We start from the raw sequence: 23178 nt of genomic DNA, 5'->3' as shown, positions 1-23178 counted from the left end.
ACACACAGACATACACACACACATACACACACTCACGCACACACACACACACATAGACGCACATACAAACAAACACACAGACGGGTGCCCCACCCACTGCTACTTGGCAGTAAGCCACAACCAGACAAAAGAGCAAACAACTGATTCATTCTTGACTCATTACACCCTACGCTTGTAACCAACCACGCACATATCCAGATATGATTATATTCTAGCTCTCACAGTCTCAAATTAGATTACCATTTTCAAAATGCACAGGCATCTAGACCCCTTAAAGTGCACAGATGTAACTGTACACCACATCAGAAGCCTCCAAAGAATAACAGTATAATGCAACAAATATGAATCAGTACGGGATAAATGGTTTATGATGGCTGAAGATTCCAGAGAGCCAACTAATACAGTTAATCCTTCTAAGTTACGGTCCAAAAACAAGATTACACCATAAACTCTACCTAGGAGACCTAGCCGGTGTAATATGAGTGTTATAAATTGTGTATGATATGTAGAAGCTTGAGTTTGTGTGTAAGAATGTGCCTGTAGTTCACAGAACCTGATGTACAGCACAAACTACTGTATTCCTTATAATAGTACAAAATGTGGGTGTAAGCTAGGCCTCACAATAATTACATTATCGATGTATCGCACAATACATTCCTCAATTATTCTTGCTGACCTCAGTATCACACTTTGTGTTTACTTGTGTTTGTTTACATAAGAATGAATGTCACTGATATTTTAGCCAGGGTTTTGTTCTCTGGTTTTCTCTGTTGTGTGTGTTTTGAAAACAGTGGTTTTATTATATTTATGATGTATTCATTAATTAAACCTTTTTATATTCCAAATTCAATTTTTATCACAATTATTTCTGAGACAATATATCAACCACAATAAAATGGAAATATAGTTTGAGGGAAAACATCTTTGGTATATTACAATGTATCAATAGTGGGCGACATGAGCACAAATCAATATCACGGTTAATTGTACATTTTACCACGATTACGATGAATGAACGATTATCTTGTTTATGTATTTTTGACTCTCATAGTTCAGTGACGAGGCTTGTTCTGTAAATATGCTCCAGTATTAAAGCTGGGATATTTCTTCTAATGATGCTGTTGCTTGTTCCTTGTTCTTTTTTTTTTTTTTTTCTTTGAACACTGTTTATATTTGGTGTGTGATTGTGCTTTGGTCGCTGAAACTGTTTTTTGTCAGCGTTTACATTTGTCTTCTTTTTGTTAAGTGTCGCCTTAATTAGAGTCAAAGTACAACACGTCCAAACCACAGACGCTGTGGCTGTCTTTGGTATGAGCTGCTCGAGTCGCTTGGTGGACCTCTGAGTTTAGTTTGCTTGCATGTGGCAAACAGGGGCAGAATCACATGACTACAACTTGGTAGCATGATTTTAAAAAGACAGTGGGGACATAACATCATAAAAATAAACAATATAATCGATGTACACCCATTACGTTGATTAGAAGTTCTGAATGTGGATTTCAATTCATGTTTGATTAATTGCCCAGCCCTACACTGTTTAATACTTGATGTACTTGATTGGACTTAATGTATGCATTGAACAACTAACTCTGCAAAATCACTGTAGAAACTGCTGCCAGTAAATAGAGTAATTGTGCTATAAAAGTTTTACATAATTTTTTACACACTCATGCCCACGGCTGTGACACAGTAATAGACTGACATTCATCAAGGGCTACTATGAATAGTCCTGCATTCTGTGGAACACCTTTAGCCCTGATGAACACAGAAGATCGTAATCTAATCTCTCCCTATCTGTTATAGAATATGCTACACTGAGAAATGCACATTATAATTATAATAGACTTCTTAAAAAAGCAAAAACAAACAAAGCCAGCTGGTAAGGGCATGAGGTGAAGCGATACAACAAAGATAGAGGAAACTCCAAATGTTCAAAAGACTCAATAAAGCACTGTGAAGAATGCAGATTTCCATCTTGAGTCGAGGCATGTGCCCACGATTATCAGTCTAATTCAGTCACAAAGAATGGCAACAGTGAGCGATGTCAAATGTGAGCTATGCCAATCCCTCTCTTTCCACAGAGGCAGCCTAAGTGTGCCCGCCTACTGCAATTACAACAACAAGACCATAATAAGTCACTAACAAAGGCCTGGGGAATGGAATTATGTGAGGCATGTTAACTGCCATTCAGAGAAATGTGCTTTATCTGAAAATATGTTTCACACCCTCCTACAACTCCTGCAATTCTGGAATATGCACAAAAGAGTAACCTGGCATTACAAAAAAAAAAAAACATGACCTCGTCAGGAGGGCATACACTGAAGTGTGTGTTACTGGGTCACTGCTGCATGCTATATGGAAATGGCACAACCAGTTGGCACTATTACCTATATGCACTGTATAATCAAGTGTAGACATGAAATGGTTACTGGTTTCACGGTACACCACAGCTAAATTCCTGAAGGTTCTTTCCATTTCAATGAAAATTACCATGATTACCACGGTTTGAAAACCAGTTTGAAAAATAAATGCATTCTAACCAGAATTACAAACACCTTCCGCACTATTACAAACTCACAATAAATTATGCAGAAACCTTAAATGTTTTAAGGTTACATTCAAAAGCATTTTTCTTTGTATTTTGGAAGCTATTTGAAATAAATGCCTCCTAGACTGCATGGCTATTGTTGATTTATGTCTGTTTTTGTTTAAACTTTATTTAAAGGAGTACATATTCCAGTTGATTGTATTTGTGTTCAATATAAACCTGGCTGAGATTACTTCAGTTTGTTTATCAGTACTTTATTACCTTTTTCAGTACATTTGACCAACACTGCAATAATACTGATATCGGTGATCATTTTGGCCACGGTAATCGTGATATTATATTATCATTTCGCTTCATGCTTATTCAAGAGTGTGTGACTGATGACAGTATATGTGATTGAACACTCTATTGACCTGCATTACAGGATCAAAAACCGCATACCTCCAAGACGGTACAAATGTATCTTCTTTTTGTTTGCATCCTGTTTGAATAACCACTCGTGGCCTAGTCCAGTGGTTGGTGGGTGTACCTGATCAGAGTTCTGGAAAGGGACTGGTGGTGCCTCCTGAAACTACGGCGTCCCGCACGGTGACCCTTAATAGGCACCGTGTTAATCCGCTCAAAGTGGACCCTCCTGCTGCTGCAGATGGGATGCAGGTGGGAGTTGAGGGAGGAGGAAGAGGAGGCAAGGACAGGAAGGTGAAAAAGGGACAAAAAGAGAAAGGGAGAAAGAAGCATGAGAAAACAGCTGGAAGAGAGAGAGCCAGACAGTGTAATTAAAAGAGCCAGAGCAATTGGCTTGAGAGCGTTAATGAATCCATTGTGAGGAGTTTCTGATTACGGAACATGTATAATCACACACAGCAGGCTTAATAAAGACCAGATGAGTTCAGCTCAGGACAGGAGGGGTGAAAATGTGATAGAGGACTAACACATGCATACGAATATCCAAAATATACATTCTGAAACCCACATGTTCTTGGAACATGCATATGCCCACATACTCCCAAACAAAACACCACACATAATTCAATGCCACAACATGACGGAACACACAGCAACTCACTGGAGCTTTATTTATCTAATATGAGGCCATCTGCTCTCCATATCAATTCAAATGAAGCCAAACCTTGAGGAATCTGATCTGGACGGGCTATCACATGCACATGCCCATGCCCATTACAAAACAACAACAATCCCTGCAAACAAATGTGCAGCAGAGCCTAGCAACAATGATTTGTGGCTCAAATGCTCATGCTGCAACACCCAATAACACCATCATTATGTGGTCTGGAGACAGAGACTAGGGAAGGAACCACAATAAGCACAAAACATGGCATGGAAACAGGCAAAAATGAACAGTGTGCATGTCTATTAGTCAAGTTTCTTCCCTATTTCTGAGCTATTTCCAGAGCAGTGCTTGCCAATTATTATCCTGGTATTACTCTGCCCTGCACATAATAGACTGTATGTGAATGTAAACTGTATGTTTATAGCTCACTTATTAAACTGATGCACTAAACGTACACATACATTCAACACTAATTAAATGTATAAGATCAACACAACTATGTTGTGTGGGTCAACTGTGGCTCATGGATTCTGTGATGTTCACTATCTTTTACTAATAAATGCTTTTCAATAACTGAACTTATCCTAAAATATTTTGACTGAACCAAACTATCAAGATGGAACTGAACAACATATTGGGGAAGGTGAATTCAATTAAAATCTATTTCACTTGAAACATATTTCGAAAGAACACTCCTGACTCAGGGATTAAGCAAAACTGATTGACCTTAACATGTTCTACCACTGTTCCCTGCACTTAGCTGTTGTGTCCTGGTGTAAACGTCACAGTTCAGGAACCTTTTGAAATGTGTATCAGATGAACTGATGTATCTGACACACAAAGTCTAGAATGATTATACACACTACTATAAATTACTATGGAACTACTCTAAAACTAATATATAGTTTTCATAGTTGAGTGAGTGAGAACCTAAAATATCAACCAACGAACAAGATCCTTTTATATAGATCTTTTTTTTATATGTTAAAGCAGGGAAAAACATTTAAATGTGCAGAGCAGGGGTTCTCCAGGATAAGGGTTGAAGTGAAATACGATTCGTTGTTTTAACTCTCTATGATTTGGTGAGCTCAGAGCAGCTTTAAAACAGTATGCCACAAAGTAAATGAGCCATAAGCGGCTTCCTCCTCACATTAAGCCAGTGATTCAGCTTATGGCTCCTACCTCTTGATGGTCTGCGTGATGGACGCCTGGCGCTGCAGTGGAGCTCGGCGGGGGTCAAAAAGGTCGCGCGGTGGGGAGGGGAGATGTGAGGTTTCGACAGGCATGCTGACGCTGCGGAGAAACCCCTGCCTCTTCACGGGCTGTTGCAGGGAAGAAAAGAGGGACAAAAAGATACTGCATGTGTATGTCATGGATTTGACAAAGGCAATGTAACATGGAATTTTTGTGCTAGCAAAGTGTTACTGAACTGAGCGAAAAGAGAGAGAGAGAGAGGACAAGAATGAGAGAGCAAGAGTGACAAAGAGAAATGTTAAAAAAAAGGTTAGGAAGAAAAGGGGAGTGAACAAGGCAGAGAGAGAGAGAGAGAGAGAGAGAGAGAGAGAGAGAGAGAGAGAGGCTATAGATAACTTGTCTAGCTGTAGTGTGCTAACTGCTTTAATAAATTTAAAACAATGAAGTTTGGCAACAGCAACTGAACTGGTGGGTTGGATAAAGAGAGGGAAACAGAGGAGGAGTCTTGCACCTGGACAAATGTTGGAGGTTCATCTAAAGATGCCTGAGCAGTAGGAATGGTCAGTTTGAGCCAAGGGGGCTTCTTCCTCTGAAGGCTGCTCGTGCTGTCTCGCCTGGGTTCAGCCATGCTGCCTGCCCCTCCACACGCCTGCCAGCTAGAGAAAGAGAGAGAGAGAAAAGAAAGTGAATGAATGCATGGCCAACTCAGATAATATGAACAGACATTTTAAGTGGGCCTGCACAGTGTATTTATATTAAATTTGTATTAGACCTTAGTGGATTCAACTACTTTAGGTTACACAAACTGTGGACACAAACGTCCAGTTGTGCATAGAACAAAGAAAAGCAAGAAACAAAATGAGACATCCTACAGCAGCTGCACATTGGTTTAACTTCACCATGCCCAATGCCAGGCTTTGAGGGCTCCAAGGCCCCCAGAATCAGGTTGTGGAACTGCGTTTCTTGAGGCACTGAACTTGTAGCTGTGATGCTAAACTAATAATGCAACATCAGTACAACTCAACTCAACTGCTCTTGTGAATGTTAAATATAATCACCTTGTCAAAAGCCTTCCTACAACAACGGAAACTGTTAAGACAGCAAAGAGGGACAAGACCCCTAGGAATTTCAGAAGGAATGCTGTCATATAGTATATACACACTCTCAGAGAAAAAGGTAGTGTAGAGCTACATTAATGTTCTTAAAATGAAAAACAGTGTCGTAATTTTAATACCACTGCCGTACCTTTAAAGTCCAGTTGGGTTCCTTAAAGGTACATTACATCCAGAGCCTACCTGGAATCATCGGGCGCAAGGCGAGAACACACCCTGGAGGGGGCGCCAGTCCTTCACAGGGCATATGTTACAATTATGTTCCTTAATTAAAGGTAATTAAAATGTCTCATTGAAGGTACAACGACAGTGACACAGTGACAGTTTTTCTCACAGTGTAGAACAGTTTGTGACAGCACCACGTAAAATACAGTGCCACACCCAGCACCAGTGTTGTAGAGTTGACTTAGAGTATGAACCACCAAGAGCTAGCTACAAAAGACACAGCTGTGAACAGCCAAACAATCGCCACTACAGTATCTAACACAACCGTGGTCCATAGACAGCCCTTCTTTGCCAGCGGTGGAACCCTGAGTCACGGTTTGTATTCAGCCACAAGATGGCGCTCTAAAGACACAGCACAGCACGGCCTGAAACGCACTCAAGCTCAACCTTTTCATTAGAGGAAACCGGTGGGTAAAAATAAAGAAAAGGCGCCAGATGTTTGCCTTCACTTACTCACCGGGATCGGTTCAAATGACCAATAAACGTTTGCTCTATGGGAGGGGGCGAATATAGTGTTGGCACATGCAGTTTAAATGATAGTGGCTTAGCTGCACTTAACCACACCTTACTATTAAAATGGCTGCTTTTTTTCTCTCTGTCTCTTTTTTCCTGACCGTGTGGTGGACTTTGTGGGAGACCACCATCACAGAAATCATTCTCATTCCCCTCCCACAGGAACACAACAAGCACAGTCCCAAAGACCGCACCAACAGGAAACTGCTGCTGCTGGCCCTGTTTCTCCACATACAGTTTCTTTTCCTCTCTCTTCTCTGCATACCTTCAAATATCCGCCTCATTCAAATACACTCAAAAGAGCTGACGCCTACATCAATATCAAAATGTTACCTACATGTGGAGTGTGCGATAAACAGATGACATTTAGGCAGTGAGGACACACTAAAACACCATTCGGTCTGAAGGCCAGCGAGGCTCTTTGGTAGCAGCATCTGCTCAAAGAGTTGCTAGTTTTGGAGGGGAGAAAAAAACAACATGTTTGTTATCTTTTGTCCTGTTTTCAAACAGGCCTGTGCTCAGTCAGAAGTGGAAGCCATAACTCATCCAGTCATACAGCCTTTCACGCTCTACATTTCTGGGAGTCTCCATCTGGTTTAAGTTACACCAAACACAACACTGCTTTAACATAACTGTGTTTTAATAACTTGCCATCATTAAGTCTATTTTTTTAATGATTCTACAGCAGCTCTTCTGTGGGATCTGACCTCATGCGTCAATGAGCCTTGGGCTTCCATGACCCTGTCGCTGATTTATTAAATGTCCTTCCTTGGAATTCTTAGACTTAGAATTGAATGTGTGTGTATGTGTGTGTGTGTGTGTGTGTGTGTGTGTGTGCGTGTGTGTGTGTGTGTGAGTACTAAAAACAAGATTCAACATAAAAATTTCTTCTTTGAAAAAGCTTACGACACACGACACTTAGCTTACAACATTAACAAGACATGGAAAAGAAATTCCAGTAATTGTGGCCCAATAATGCTTTTGACTTAAGCAACATTGTCTATTGCATAGGGCTGTCAAAGAATTTCCCATGCTGTGTTTTAACGGGGCTCAACACTACGGTATTACTGCTGCAAATTACTTATTTTATCCTGATTCCAGTGCTACTTTCCTGTCACCTTGAACCAGCATGAACTGTTCATTTTGAGGCTGCTCCATGACATGACGCTGGTGGAGGCAGTTGGGCTTTGATAGCTAGATCATACATAAATAGATGAGATTTCAAATTCGCATTTTCCCATTTCACAGCGACCTAACTGGCCATCAGCGGTTCAGCTGCAGCCGTTCAGATGCCAACAGAAAAATTACACTCTTAACCTATTTTATTTGTTTATTTATTTTTACAATTTTGAAAAAACGAATTCATTTTTACATTCATTACACACACACTAAAGTGTAAACCAAGAAAGACAATGTATACATCATGGTGGAGACAATTCTTGCCATTCCCTGCGGCTGGCTGGTCAATAGTGTGGTAACACCGTACTGGTTATTGCGACAGCTCTAGTATTGTGTTTAGCCAATCAGGAGAGAGCAGGCCATGCCTCGTCCAGTTCTGAATGTACCGCAGATTGTTCACCAAATTTCTTTAACAACACAGAAACTCTTGTGATTCAAATATTCGTTCATTTATTCATTCATTGTCTGTAACCGCTTATCCAATTCAGGGTCACGGCGGGTCCGGAGCCTACCTGGAATCACTGGGCACAAGGCGTGAACTAATCCTGGAGGGGGCGCCAGTTCCTTGCAGGGTAACACACTCGCACTTTCAATGAAAATAGAACCATGCAATGCTGACATTACAGAATATCTGATGATGTGGAGGAATACGGCAAGAAAAAGTGCCCAAGTGGACAAGTATAATTAGCCTACAACTATGGATGCTTCACAGGGACAAATTACAAAAATATGAGATAACAGATTTTTAGATAAATGCACATAAAACTTCAGTTCACACAACTCCTCTGAGAAGATGGACCAACAGTTGAAAGCACCACTGTGTAGGGAACCCCAGCCAACATTTCAGTCCATCTATGAGAACACAGTTTTGTTGCACACAAGGAATGTGAACTGATGCCATCATCAGCCTTTCAGTCTCTTTGCTGTGTGATGACTGTGTGGGATTACAGGGGCAGTCGTGGACAAAGCAGGACCAGATCGATGCTCTGAGAATGCTTACATTAGCTCAGGTTGCTGTTTTCTTAGCCCAGTTTTCCAGTACTCAGTGTGGAGAGCTAGGAGGAACCACCTCCCTCAAGCATTCTGTCAGACTATTCTTTCAAGCCCATAAGTACAAGCCTATTTTTTTAAACAACAAACTTTACGTCAGCTCTTACAAGAGAGCTTGGCTGTGACCAAGTGTCCTGAGCAAGTCGGAGCTTTCATGCTAATGTCAGAAGACATGGTCACACCCTGTGACAGATGAATTTAAAAGCCTTAGAAGAAGGAACATGAAAGTCTCTTTCTGTTTGATTTTTCATGAGTAGAAACAGACCACCAGCAGCATTTAGCCGCCGCATCAGCCTTTCTCCGTCACTGCTCTAATTACTTCCCCTAATTAAATCGATCTGGACGGTCTTGCTGCATGATTGTCCCGATGCTTCTCCAGCTGAGCTGAGACGTCAGCCTGAGATCTGCAGATTGCATTGTGGGATTGAGGCTTGATTGCCCTGCCCAGCTGTGTCATTTGACTCCAGTCTCTGCAGTAAATATTCCATCAATTGCCGTCTCTCCTGGACTAGAATCATTGCCTGAGGTTAGTTGCAGCAATGAACATTTCAGTGCCCTGACATGAACTTCCTGAACTCTATCTCCCTCAAGTTCACAACCCCTTAGCATCTGTCTGGCACAGCAGCTTCGACTCAGTTCAAACCCACGGCTGACTCCTCTAGTTCTAGCTCAGAATGTTTGGAAATGAGGTGGCCTTGCGTTTCCTGGGAGACCAAGGCCGAACCTTGAAAAGCCAGCTGCCTGTTCTTTCTGAACCATCCACATCTCTTCCTCCAATATAAACATGCTAAACTGAGACAGAGCCCAGGCTGGACTCACAGGGCCAGAAGATATTTCACAACAGGAAAACATGCCTGGGGACAAAGGTGTACTTTTAGTGCTGGAGTGTAACCAGGCTACTAACAGGGGTGTACATCTTTTGTCATCCAGACTACAGCAGAACACACTGGAGTCCAAGAGGAAATGTTTATTTTTAAAGCATGTGTTGTGCTTTCCACACTCGTGGGTTTCAGAAAAGCTAACTTATGCCTAGCCCACGCTTCAGGATTTAAAAAATCCAAATTGATGTTGAAAACGTGAGACACCACACAGACTTATCTGAGCTTGATTGCTGACAGTCCTCAAAGTGCACACACAAGACAATGCTCCCTCAATGAAACACCATACACTTTCAGATTACTCACGCCCAACTGTCAGCTCCGGGGCTCAAAACCTCGTGGGAGTTTCTCGTGAACTCCTACATCACAAGAGAAGTCAGGAATTTCTAGACGTAAACAAACATGGTGGACGGCAGTGAAACCACAACCCTAGCCCTATTGGTTTACAGTGGGAATAGGCCGTATGCACTTTTTCAGTAATGTCTCAAAAAATAAAGGTGGTATGCGGCATTACAGGGGGTGTGTGTGTGACATCTTCAGTCAGTCAGCTCCTACAATGCCCTATACCTGTTGTTCTCTTAAATTCAAAGGAATGTGCTCATTTGGCAATGTACTGATGAGATAGATATACCAGACACATAATTTTAAAATATAGTGCTCATTTGGAGATGCCATCCACATTTTTAAATGCGGAGGTATACTGTATTATCATAGAGTGCCCATCCCTAATTTATCAGACTTCCAGGCATGATGTTAACATTTCATACCCCACGCTACAGGACACTTATTTGTCAATATAAAAGTAAAGATTGGATTATGGACTCCTTCAACTACAGGATAATCTGGGAAGATAATCTTTTGTTGGTCACTCTAACATCAGGAGACCCTTTGCAATTATCCTGTAGTGTGGGCCACTTTATATCCATCTTACTTCTGCTTAGAGATAGTCTTTGGTTTAGAATCCTTAGTTTGTTTTCATTCTAATAAGTCTATTTTTATTTTTAATGTCTTCTTTCTGACCCACATTTAGCCCCAAATGTTGTCTGAATTACACTAGAAAAAATTCTCAATAGTAAAGTGGGTTAATGACATAGAATCTAACCAGTGGGGTATATATAATTATAACTAAATTAACAAAATTATGGTCGTTGTGTTGACCACAGATGATAGTTTTGTTGATTTCACACACCCAATTTCAACTCCAGAACAGAGTTATCTAATGAAAAATTAGAAATAATGTACTCCAGGGAACACAACTGGATTTCTAAACCAATGTTGTACCTTTAATGATACATTTTCACTGTGCCTTTAATGACAATAATGTACTTGTACAGTACGTTTTTCTGACAGTGTACAATGACCTTTTTTAACACCTGAAATTTTAGCATCCCACATGCTCAACTGTCTGAGGTGTTGTACTCAGGCCCTTGGGGAAAATATCCTTGAAGTGCACAGACAGCCTTGCAGAGGGGATGAGTGGATTGAGTTCTACACATGGCTCTTGTCCAAGGGATCTGGCTTGTGCTTTCTTTGAAGGTTTTGACTCCAGATTTATATGCTCAGACACAGAAAAAGGAAACGGCCCTATTCAAGGACCGGATCCAGACATATAATAGCTAGAGAAAGGTCACTTGTACTACACATTATGAGCCATGTTAAGAATGTAACAGATATAAAGCATTCTTCCTGACAAGAGTCCAAAAGAAGCAATTAAAGATCAAGCGTTGAAAGATCACTCATTGTTGCAATCCCGCTTATGTTAAAAGGACAGTCCTTGTATTCTTTGCATCTGCCCACTGCGACTCAGCCATATCTGAATCCACTGAGCTTTAAAAGGTTTAAAGCCTTTGAGACATTAATTTCGACTCTCTGATTAAGATCTAGAGAACTCCTACAATTTCCATCTCAGTGACATATAAGCGATTAGCTTCCTGCTCTCACACTTCTCTTGACTAATGCATGCTGCTTGGTAATCCTTCCCTGCACTTAGATTAATAAAATTAAAAAAAAAAACATAAAATACAAAGGAGTGTAAAAGAATGGCCCTATGGCAATGAATAATTGTTATTTACTTAACCTTTCATTTATCAGGAAGTCCTGCTGAGATCTTTGCAACTCTTGCAAAGGAGATCTGACAGGGGAGTGATTACAAGGAAGCTTTAATCGCATCTTTAACACACACAGACTGCTACTACGGTGCTTGTGTAGATTCAAAGCCTGGTAAAGGGAGCTTTAATTGGTGTTTTTAGAGGACTAATGCTCTTAGCTTTAATTCAGACAGACAGAGTGCAGGTGTGCCGTCTGTTCATTTCAAAGGGCATTTATAGGTCAGAGGGAACAGGACAACACATGAGCGGCCTGTCAAAGCTAAAACAAATGAAATAAGCTGTTGAACTGGCGTTAGCCACACATGACTGGCTACAATGATAGTAATAATAACCACAACTACTATACAGCTGGAGCAGGTGTGGCTAACAGTAGCAAGCAGCATAACCTCTGTGTGGTGCCTCAGCAAGGCATGTTTAGAACCAATAGTAGGGTTGAGGTGTGTGTGTTGGGGGGGGTTTCTGGTCATGTCTGGTTAACTCTTTCCATTGTGTGTATTTCATCAGGCCTTCTGTTTCCATCTCCTATCAGCTCCAACAGCAGTGAAGACAGATGATCTCCATAGATGGTTCTTAACGGAAACTTCCTGACTGACATTTTCCATGGTTTGCCTTTATTTAAAGACATTTTTGCATGTTTTTTCTTGAAGCAGTGTGACAAAAAAGCTAAAAGTGGATCACAAAAGCTAATCTGTCACTATCATGCAGTACAATTTAGGTCAAAGCTGGGTATGTTTCTCTCACTCAAGAGGTTCTCATACTGAGTGTTGTGGAGTAGGAATTAGCTTCTGAAACCACTTTGTTAGTATAATGGCCCACAGTAGTAGTGCTTCTTTCTAATAATGAAAGTGAAATAATAATAATGAATAACAAAAACTTCCAATTCCTCTTACAGGTGAACCAAGCTGCGCCAAGTTAAGCATTCTCAGATTTGTTCTACTTTGTGTTCTATTCTGAGACAATGCCTTGATTCTACAGAACTGAGTTACAAAGTACACAGATTGGTGAGTCTCAGAAAAATACAGGACAGTTTAATCGATCTATAAAATACGCCAAACCCTGAACTGCCTAACGAATAACTTTATATCGCATGTCTCTATTTTCATTACAAGTGCATACGGTAACAGACCAAAAACTCCCCCTTGCTTTCCAAATTCCAGCAGACTATAGGGACATTTACTTGACGGCATGCCATCCAATGGTGTAGATTTGCACTTGAAATTTTTGGGGACAATATCATAGTATCATACAGCGCTTTTCAACTGCATGGAACCTACACGACTTCACATGGCTCTTTTGTTTTTCCACTGGCCAAATCTGGTACCTGGTCCCTGGAACAGGGTAGGTATTCAGTCCCAGCTAGCTTGGGGTTCCCACCATGTGGAGAAGGTACTAAATGGTGATGTGTAAACCCTGCAGAGCACTGATTGGCCAGAGCCATGTCAATCACCAGGAAATGCAGAGCTCATTCAAATCCAGGACAAACCGTCGCTTGTAAAAACTCTAAAGTTACAGCAGCTTTCACGTTTATTTTTATCGGACTCACAGCGGCAGCTCATAACTCTGCCTTGAGGTGTTCTGAAGAGGTTTATATGCTCCTTGGGCTGATGGCCGAGTGAAAGCTGAACGCGCATAAAACTGTTCTGTGAGAACTGAGGAGCGGAGCCGTGTTCAGTCTGAAAAACTCAAACAACATGCAAATACATGATGAGTAAACAGTGCCTAACTTTACCACCTCTGTTGTTGTGGTTTTCAAAGTTTGTGATTTCTGTTAGAGATGGGCTTTTTTCGACGTCACTGACTCAATTTCGCGAGAGAGCCCTGCCAGTGGAAAAACGACAAGCTTTAAGCGTGCCGAGCCGTGTCGAGTCGAGTTGTGTAGCGCCAGACCCATGCGGTGGAAAAGCACCAATACTTCCACATCATAGTTATGAAAGCTACAATGAATGGTTGCTTAGCGGTTTAACACACCTATAGAGAGCATGGTCCCTTTGAATCCAAAACCTGTAACCTGGCCCCTTCCTCAGTAGAAATTTGTGACTATGCTACTGGCTCAGTGATGACTAGTTTAGATCACTGATATAAAGCAATGAAAAACCCTCTGTGGAGTGCAGCTTTAAATACTGAAATGTGGAGTTTTTAAACGCCCCTTATAAAGTACGGTAACTTTAATGTCTGAATATGTCCATCTTTTGGACGTTCCATGAGAAACCATGATGTGAGTATTGTAAAGCGGGCAAAAGTGTGGTCAAGCAGCAAAGACGGCAGAGCAGTGTTTTTGTGAAACTGTGTGTGTACACAGCAGAACTGAAGGTAGACCTGTTGATGCTGTGACACTAGGAGAGGTTTCTGTGTTACTGGGGCAGACAGGCCTGGCCAAAAAGCCCCAGACTTGCGGGGACAAGCAATCACAATGATATATGACCTCATGTATCTGAATATGTGTTTGTGTGAGTGACTGTATACCATTGGACACTTCCTTTCTGAGAACTTCACATCCTGACCAGTTTAGCGTCTCTCTCTCTCACACACACTCTCTAATTATGGCAATAATTGCTGTCTTGAAACAATCCTTTTTAACTGGTGTGGCCATTATGATGGTATTCATTGTGGTTGCGATAAGTTACACAGCCAATATATATTGTTTTCTATGTGGTTAGGCTCAGGATGTAATAGACCTCCAGATTTAAGGGGAATTCCACGATTAGTCAGTTGTCAAAATCATTCAGAGTGGTTTAATGCCAAATGCTCCATTTCAAAGAAACATAGAACTGTTCTCTGGGGTGGGGATACCATCAGATATTCAAAATTGACTCAAACATCTCTCTCACCTAATAGTGAAATACATGAAAGGGTTATGAATAAACAGCTTGATGTTTACAACACTAGCTGATGTTTACAAAACACTACCATTCACAAACAGTGTTTTTAATGGTAGATCTAATATTATATTTTGATCATATGTCAGGGTGTGTGTGTAAACAGAAAGTTATAAGGCAAATATAATCTCCAAATGAAAGTTATTTCACTGCAATATTTCCATGATGAGTTTATGCATTAACATATGTGTAGGGTTTTTTGACCATACTGGATAGTGAATTCCTAAAACTACTTCCAAGTCCCTTCACAGCCCCTATATATCACTAACTTTGGTGAAACAACAGTAAAATCCTAAGAGGTAAATTAAAAAATGTTGATGTTACTAACAGAGATGGAATTCTAACAGGAGCCAGTTAGCTAATCGACCCCAGTTCACATAAAGTCCTGCTTAGTTACATTAGCTTTAAGGCCCAATATATATATTGTGCAAAACAGCAGTTTGTACTATTTCTGTATGTTACACGGCATGAGAAACTGCTGCTGGATAAGTTGCTTTTTCACGTTAGACTTAGGAGCATCACGTGAGATTTTGGAACAAAATTCCTGACCCTGTTTGCTATTTTTGGTCACAAAAGCATCATAGATTTTCATGGATTTTATTGTTCAAACAGTTATTTCACGATTAGTGTTTTCTGCATGAAACAGCCCCATCATGACAGGTATCTCAGCCTACGCTTGTCTTTAAGTAGAGGAAGCAATCCTTTACAGATGAACTAAACGTGCAAACCTCAAAGCATTGTGAGGAAGGACTGTTCAAACCAAACATGCCTCTGCACATTATGAAAAAGCAGCCTGTCATGCAAAACTCTGCATATTAATTGCAGGCCGGATTTCTAATCTTTTTATAGCACACCGTGAGGATTAATTTAAAGACTAATAAAGCAGGGGCACAGCTCTGGTCAGGCCGAGGCTGTGCGGAGGGTGTGGACGACTTCTGAACCAGATTAAGCATCTAAAAATAAAGCCCATCATCACATATGGGGAGAAAGAGTGGAACCAGGTGACTCGGCTGAATTTTTGGAGGCTGCTGCCAGAATGATGTAATCAGTGCTGCATGGTCAAAATGTTTCTGTCTGTCTCTCTGTCTCTTTCTCTCCCTCCCTTTCTCTCACCCCCACATTTACAAACCCACACACTATCTTTCACATAGATTCACCCACTTTCTCTTTCCTTCTCTTGTTCTTTTTTCTCCTTCTCTGTCTGACTTAGTTCAGTTTTTTTCTAATAACCATCCGTTACTCTTTTTCTATCTTTGTCTTCACGCCTCTATTTTTTTCGTTTGTCTTCTTTCCTCTTTCGCTTCCTTTTTGTCCTGTCCTGTTCTTCAACTCATTCTCTCTCTCCTCTTTTACTTTGTCTACAATATTGCCCTTTCTGCTTTCTTTTCTCTCACTTTCTGTTTCCCTCCCTCTATATCACTCAATCTTACCTCACAGTTTCTTTATTTCACTCTCTTTCCAATGAACAGCAGATAAGTGTGTCTTTGAACAGCTGATTCCTTGCCACACAGATCTAAAGGGTGAACAGAATCTTACTCAGGCTTAAGAGCAGAAGAAGAAGCAGAAATCTGGGATGGACTCCACTCCTCTGGTGGCCAGAAATACTTTAGATTGTACAGAAGTGGACAGTCGAGCCTGGGGCTGTGTGACATCTTCCATCTATATGCTGCACACATCTACACCGGGCTCAGCATGGTGGCATGTGACTTACTGTCACCCCAAACCATCTCGACTGACACTAAACACACACGCATATAAACACATACCCGCGCACACTCACACTCAAACACTCAAACACACACGCACACACACAAATACCACAGCTGACCCTGTGATCGAGTGTCAAGGCGACGGTGGGTGGGTGGGACTTGTCTGGAGGAGCTCATACCCCTGCCTGTGTTTGCTTAGCCCTGCAGACTGGCTTGCTGGCACCATGGCTGCTTTCTCAGGGCAAAGTAAACACTTGTAAGTGGCCACTTTCAGACTAGGAAGAGTGCAAACCTGTCTGCGTAGCAAGGCACATGGTTAACCCTGCAGATGCAGACCTCAGGGGTTTCCCAGAGTTGTCAACCTACTCAGCACAAACAATAATGATCTCCCCCTGATCTTCCTGGGTGTTTCAGAACACATTTTACTGTCAAAGAGGAACCAAAAAACTTCCGTTGGCTTATTAAGGGTGTAATATTTTCAGTATAATTTACAGTGTAGGTGAGGCCTGGACAATAATGCAGGTCAGTATATAATATAATAACAATATAAAAACAATTATGATTTTTATACACATTTTCAATAATTCATTATCCATTATTTACATCTGTCACTGACTGCTGCTCATCACAGGGTGCACTTGATTTAAAATTTAGCATAATAATATTAATATTTTCAAAGCCAATAGGTTTAGTTTTAGTTTAGTTTTGAATAAATAAAGTTGGAGACATGCTACATCATACATCTTAATATCTACTTTTCTGTCTGTCTGTCTATCTATCTATCCATCTAGATATCAAGCCATACAAATTCACATAGGGAAGCTAAAGCATGCAGGATAGGCATGGGACAATCAGTAGTAATGTATAATCCAGTAAGTAACAGGCTCAAAAACTGACTGGGAAGTCGTCCAAATAAACACATCTCTGATCTTAAGAAAGCTCTGTGGAGGACTGATTCCATTACGACTAAAAAATTAGTCCAGCATTTATAATCACAACTTTGCTGACTTGTTATGAAGTCCGAGGATGAAAGCTCCAACTCCTGCCCTGTACAGACTCTACCTCGGCTTTTGGGAGGAGCCTCTTGCTGCACATTGTTCAGTGACCTTTAGCTGTTTGCAGTATTATGTAGACTTCCAGCACTCAACACCCTGCTCCCGAAATAGGCTCGTATATATTTAACAATCACTCTGGGGGCCTTAAGCTGGAGTTGCAGACATAACTTCTTGCGTAAGTTCCACTCAACACATTTGCGCAAGCCCTTTCCCTCAAAAACTGCAGCTAGATGTTTTGAGTCTTTTCTAATTACTGTCAAGGCTCTAGAGGGAAAAGCAAAAAAAAAAATGGAATGTCTACTTTCCAAGACTTTGAGAGGTGAGGGAGAGAAAGAGTGTTTATCTAATCAGGAGCATGCATGATCCATTTAGGTTTGCTTGCCCAACAACTGCAGTTTGGGTTATCAAATGGATAAATTATTCAGGTGGCCTACATTTGTGAATAATTCAGAGTACGTTTGCTGTTCCTACCGGGCATGGAGAACACTCTCTTTACGGAGGACCTGAGGCAGATTATCAAAACCAGAGAACACCAGAACTGTGCCCCATACACTACCCACCTTAAAGCTACAGACATACATTCGATATTTTGACAGAGGGGATAAAAAGAGAAAACAAGCTCCAGTATGAATCATGCTTGTGCCTAGGTCTGGGCCTGTGTTTGCTAAACTAATCTGGGATCTGATTTATAAGGGCTTAAGTGCAGGTACACCACACAGAGATATTAAAAAGTACCGTCGCAGCTGACTACTATCTATAGTGACTCAATATTGAGGTCACAATACAGCAGCTGACAAACCAACAACTAACTACAGTCTACTACTAATTTCAACTCAAATAATTCATTAGGAAATTCCACTTCGGTGAAAACATATAGAATGGCATCATTCAAGGCTGATAAGCCTGGCGCCTAGGATTTGAATATCTGAGCAACAATTGTATTCCCTTCAAGTGGAAAGTGTCTTATCTTTCTATGAGGGAATGGGCTAGGTTAAAGGATGGGGAGGCTCTCTTCATATGTGGGAGTTAGAAAGTCCCTCTGGGCAGCTGCCTAATCAACTTGAGACATGAGAAGAGCACAGGCCAGGAGCAAATGAGGAGATTCCATCACAAACACACTTTCAGAGGACATGACCTCAGGCCACAGGACAGAAGGTCAACAGAATAATGAGCCGAGTTGTTTAACCCGTGCAGCTAGTCTAATGGTCGCATGTTTGTAAAACACACTGACAAAACACCTCGCTATTTGCAATCCATTTAGCATTTTCAAACGTACTGTAATTGTCTGCACATTCAGTGACAAACTCCACAGTTCAGCATGACTTTGTGGTAACAACGATCTTGGAAAATCTGCATGATTTATGCAAATAGTAAACCTGTTTCTTTCATTCTGATATATTTCAAAGGTAACAACGTATCAGCCGATCTACACTGATTTCCATGTTCACTGACATTCAGTAGATTCAAATGTGCCTCATTTCAGACGTAGTAAGAAGCTGTGGGAAAATAAAGAAGACAAAACATTTTAAATGTGTTCAAAATTAAGCTGCAGATGATTACATGACTAATAATAATGTCATATAAAATATTGGAAATACATCACTATGTCACTGTTATGAAATCTGAATCCACAGTGTAAGCACAAACTCAATGAAACCATTCTAAAACTAACAAGAATCCAAAATTTAGAACGCCTGTTCTGATGCTGTGTTATAGGCACAGCATGACTTATCACACAATGACTTCATTATAAAACAAGTCAAATAAGAGCTATTGCTGACATGTCCTACTTTCTCACAGCCTTGCAAGTAGCATCCAGCAGTCACTAATGGGTTAGTGGCATTAGCTGTTTGCCTTGCAACAGCTTTCTGACACAGCATTTGACCTCTTTTTTTTCTTACATGCAGGCAGTACAGGGCTTCCTTCCCTATCGAGCAGCAGCTTTGGGGAAAATGGAAACTAGATGTATCTTGACAGGAACCCCAAAGGAGATTCACTCAGATGCATCCCCAAAGTGCTAAACAAGTGCTACATTGTCTCTCGGAGGTCAGACACTTTTCCTGTTAAGTGAGCAAAGAAGAGACTCAGAGCCGCAGCATGCCCAAACAACATGTGATCCCTATCGAAATACTTTCCAGCATGATATCAGCCTGAACCGAGCCACAAAGAGCTCTATTGTGCGACGTGGATCGGCCCGGATGCGCGTGAAGCCCAGCAAGAGGTCAGCTTCCAGGAAACAGACTGACCCATCTCTGCTGCTGAGACAGGGTAGAACAGCAGCCAAATTCATGTCTGTAGTGCAGAGGTTACAAATCCTTGATGATGCCATGATGTGGCCACTCTAAAAACACTACATATGCTTCTATAGGTGCAAGGAGCTGAAATCATGTAAAACCTTTTGCCTTGTGCTTGGTATAAAGTGCACATGATGGTTGGTGTCCACTTACACTTCATCCAATTCATCACAGTAGGGAGTTTCACTGCTCTGTGTGGTGCATTACAGTCTGCAGTTTGGTGAGAAAAGTTTATGCAGACGAATGTAGCGGTTGCGCTGTATATAGCCAATCAGGCACAGGGATATGGAAAAACTCATGTGGTTCAGACTGGAGAGCAGCAGATATTTTATTTCATTTCAATGAACAAAGAGAAACACCCACATGTCAAGCAGGGCCATGCCACCCAACAAAATGCTGTGAGAAGCAGTGCAAGTGTACACCCACTGTAAGAGGATTTGTATGCATTACTCTGGATTTTAGTTTGCTGCTTATTGAAATTAAATTCTTGAAAAAGTTCAATTAGAAGACCTTTCCTAAATTTGGCTATATAATATAATTGTGGCTGTCAAGCACATTCCCTCTTGAATGTGTCGCAATTTTTGGCAGATCTACCTAGATCCTAACAAGCTTTTTTAATGAATAACGCCATTTTATCTTGTGTTGTGTGTGCGTTTTTTATTTCAGCCCCAATAATATATGCATAATGTAGTGTATTTGGCTTTGACATTTTAATTCGTTTAGCTTCAGCTGAATGCAACTCCACACACAAAACCATACAGATACATTATATACCAGTAAGTTTCTAATTAAATGAGAGGAAGAAATGAGCCTTAAAAAAAGCTAAATTATAACAACAACCCACTCCCCCCCCCCCAAGTCCCCCACCCTGGATCAGCAGCAGCCAAAGCCTTGTTGACAAACCATCTGTATTATATGAGGTAATTCTGCACTGCATTGAAAGGCCAATGATAAAATTAAACTAGTTCTTTAGTTTTTAAAACACTATCATGGTTAAAAAAAACAAGTGCAGCATGAGGATGGCATTTATAACACATTCTATGAATAGAACGCAGAATTATATAAGATATAAAAGCTGAATACTTTAAACCAGCAAAACCACTAAGATCTGTTTGAGACTCCCACCCTATACATTATTTATATTATTTAAGCTTTTATAAGTTTCTGCTGTTTGAGAGATGTAACTTAACACTGACAACCAGAGAATAGTCAACTGATATCTGACAGCAAAGCATTAATTTCCAAAACCTTGATATTATTAAATCATTTTGACTAGGCAGACTAGATAGAGCTCACTGAACAACAGACAACAGTAAAGATAAGTCCTCAGTACTACCTTGAACTAAAAATAAATTCACTAATGGAAAGACTAGAGCAATATAATTGGACTCCAGAGTTTATCTTATCTAAAACAAAGAAACAACAAACAACAGCCTAAAAAACTCCGGCTGTTGAATCACGTCATGTCCGTTGTCAGTGACCAGGAAACACTGAGGTCAGAAACTTGCTTATTTAAAGGGCAATGGGAAGGAAGCAGCAAGCAGAAGAGCTGATGAGATCCAAATGGAGGCAGGAAACGCACTCATTGGTGGAGGTCTTCTCCCTGCCAGTCACAACTACAGAAATGAGACGCACCAATTATGATGCACCACCAACAACTGGGTGCCATGTTTTAACAAAAACAAGAATGAACTACACAACAGCGGAAAGACTGGACAGACCAAACAAATGAGAATAAAGACTTCCTGAGTTCAGTTCAGCCAAAGTGGTTTGTTTAACAAAAAGGATATAAAGGGAGATCAGAACATGATAAATAAATGACACATGCTGCATCACCCGCTGAGTGCTGCTGCTCAGGAAAAAACACTGGGGGTTGAAAACTACAGCACTTCCTGCCATTTACAAGCCATTAATTTAGTGCTCTGGAAAAACGAAGAAAAACGTTACCTCTTTGACTGAGTCTATTATTAGTCCAATGAAGAAAAAAGAGAAAATAATTTCAGACATGGCCAGGATTCAACATAACGATATCATATAATTAGCAGTAACATAATACAAACAAAATAAAATACCTGAGAATACAGAATCTTGAAAAAACACATCATTGCTCATCAGTTGCCCTGTATGCGCATTTGGAAAATTCAGGCTTAGGCCAACGCCATGTCTCTGAACTGTCCAGTAATAAATGTCTCTAGCAAAAGGCAAAGTATTTGCAAACATTTCATGAAATAATTTTGAAAGTTGGCTTCAAAGGCATTACTGCGATTTAGTTTATAAAACTAACACTTCAGAATATTTGTTCTTATCAAAATCATGCAATTACAAGTCACATTACACTCATTTTTCCCCTGGAATGCTCTGTGACGATCCATTTGGAAAGAATCTGTTTACAACTTAAAGGATACAGTTTATGCCAAAATTACTTTTGTGCATTTGCACATTAACTTGGGGATCTGGAGCCTACCAACTAACAGAATTCGAAATATGACCAACTGGTCAGCTTTATGCAGCTGCCTAAGCCAGGAATGAAAAAGAGCCATTCTGATTTTGTGCACATATTGATTGCTATGAATTGTTAAAATTGCACCACCGCCACACTCATGTTTATGGCGGGGTTGAACTGTGTAATACAGACACAATGATTCACTGATTGAGAACTGAGACACACATGACAATAATGAGAACAGATGATTAAGAGAACTAAGTGAATATGGTCAAATTAAGAGCTTTTATGCCTTAAAAGGCATAACTCCTCTCTGCTCTTTGGGGCAAGAATTATATGTGGAAAGAAGGTTTAATATGTCACATTTAATGACAAATCACCATTTATCACATGGAAACAGGTTTACAGAACGTAAAGTACAGTGTTTGTTCAATTAATGTGGACCTATAAGAAGCAGATGGCAAATTATTTTTGATTTAATTTAATTTAATTTAGATCTTTAATTTACAGTCTATATTTCTCAATACAGTTTACCGATCAGTCAGTAGTATGGCAGAAATATGAGCATAGTGATATAGACCACAATACTGGATGTAGAACGTTCCTGGACCTCACAACACTAAATCCACCAACACCCTGAATCAGAAAAGTTCCATGTTTAGAACAGAGTCTATACCAGAGTCTGTGTATTCAGCATGCAGAGAAAGTCCATGTATTTTCTGCCTCAATTGTGGGCCAGATGAAGTGTGACAGTTGGTCTGATGGGAGCAGACCGTTAGGCCTGGCATCAAAGCCCACTGTGAGAGGTTGGGAATGCCTCAGGCTTCTGGGGACTCAGATGGCTTCATAACTTCTGAGATTACAGTGGATCTTATGGTGGTATGATCTTGTAACACTCCTGAAATATTAGTAATTTTCAGGA

At 40.6% G+C, this 23178-nt stretch overlaps 1 protein-coding gene across 3 annotated transcripts in view; it reads right to left on the bottom strand.

The window, feature by feature from the left end:
* The window catches only part of rhbdf1a (rhomboid 5 homolog 1a (Drosophila)), a 50598-nt gene that overhangs the window by 15618 nt on the left and 11802 nt on the right, over nt 1-23178 (bottom strand). For 2 of the 3 annotated variants that reach the window (XM_066674410.1, XM_066674409.1), the window contains exons 2-4: nt 5326-5470; nt 4803-4942; nt 3078-3188 (exon numbers count right to left, since the gene is read on the bottom strand). In XM_066674410.1, the coding sequence (XP_066530507.1) occupies nt 3078-3188; nt 4803-4942; nt 5326-5442 (368 nt within the window). In that variant the 5' untranslated portion in view covers nt 5443-5470. The remainder of the gene's footprint in view (nt 1-3077; nt 3189-4802; nt 4943-5325; nt 5471-23178) is intronic. The other variant, XM_066674411.1, reaches the window with a different exon arrangement.

This window comes from Hoplias malabaricus, chromosome 6 (assembly GCF_029633855.1).
Source record: "Hoplias malabaricus isolate fHopMal1 chromosome 6, fHopMal1.hap1, whole genome shotgun sequence".
In the NCBI taxonomy this organism is placed as follows: domain Eukaryota; kingdom Metazoa; phylum Chordata; class Actinopteri; order Characiformes; family Erythrinidae; genus Hoplias; species Hoplias malabaricus.
The sequence above is the reverse complement of the archived record's forward strand: the minus strand, read 5'-3'. Positions and strand labels throughout refer to the sequence as shown.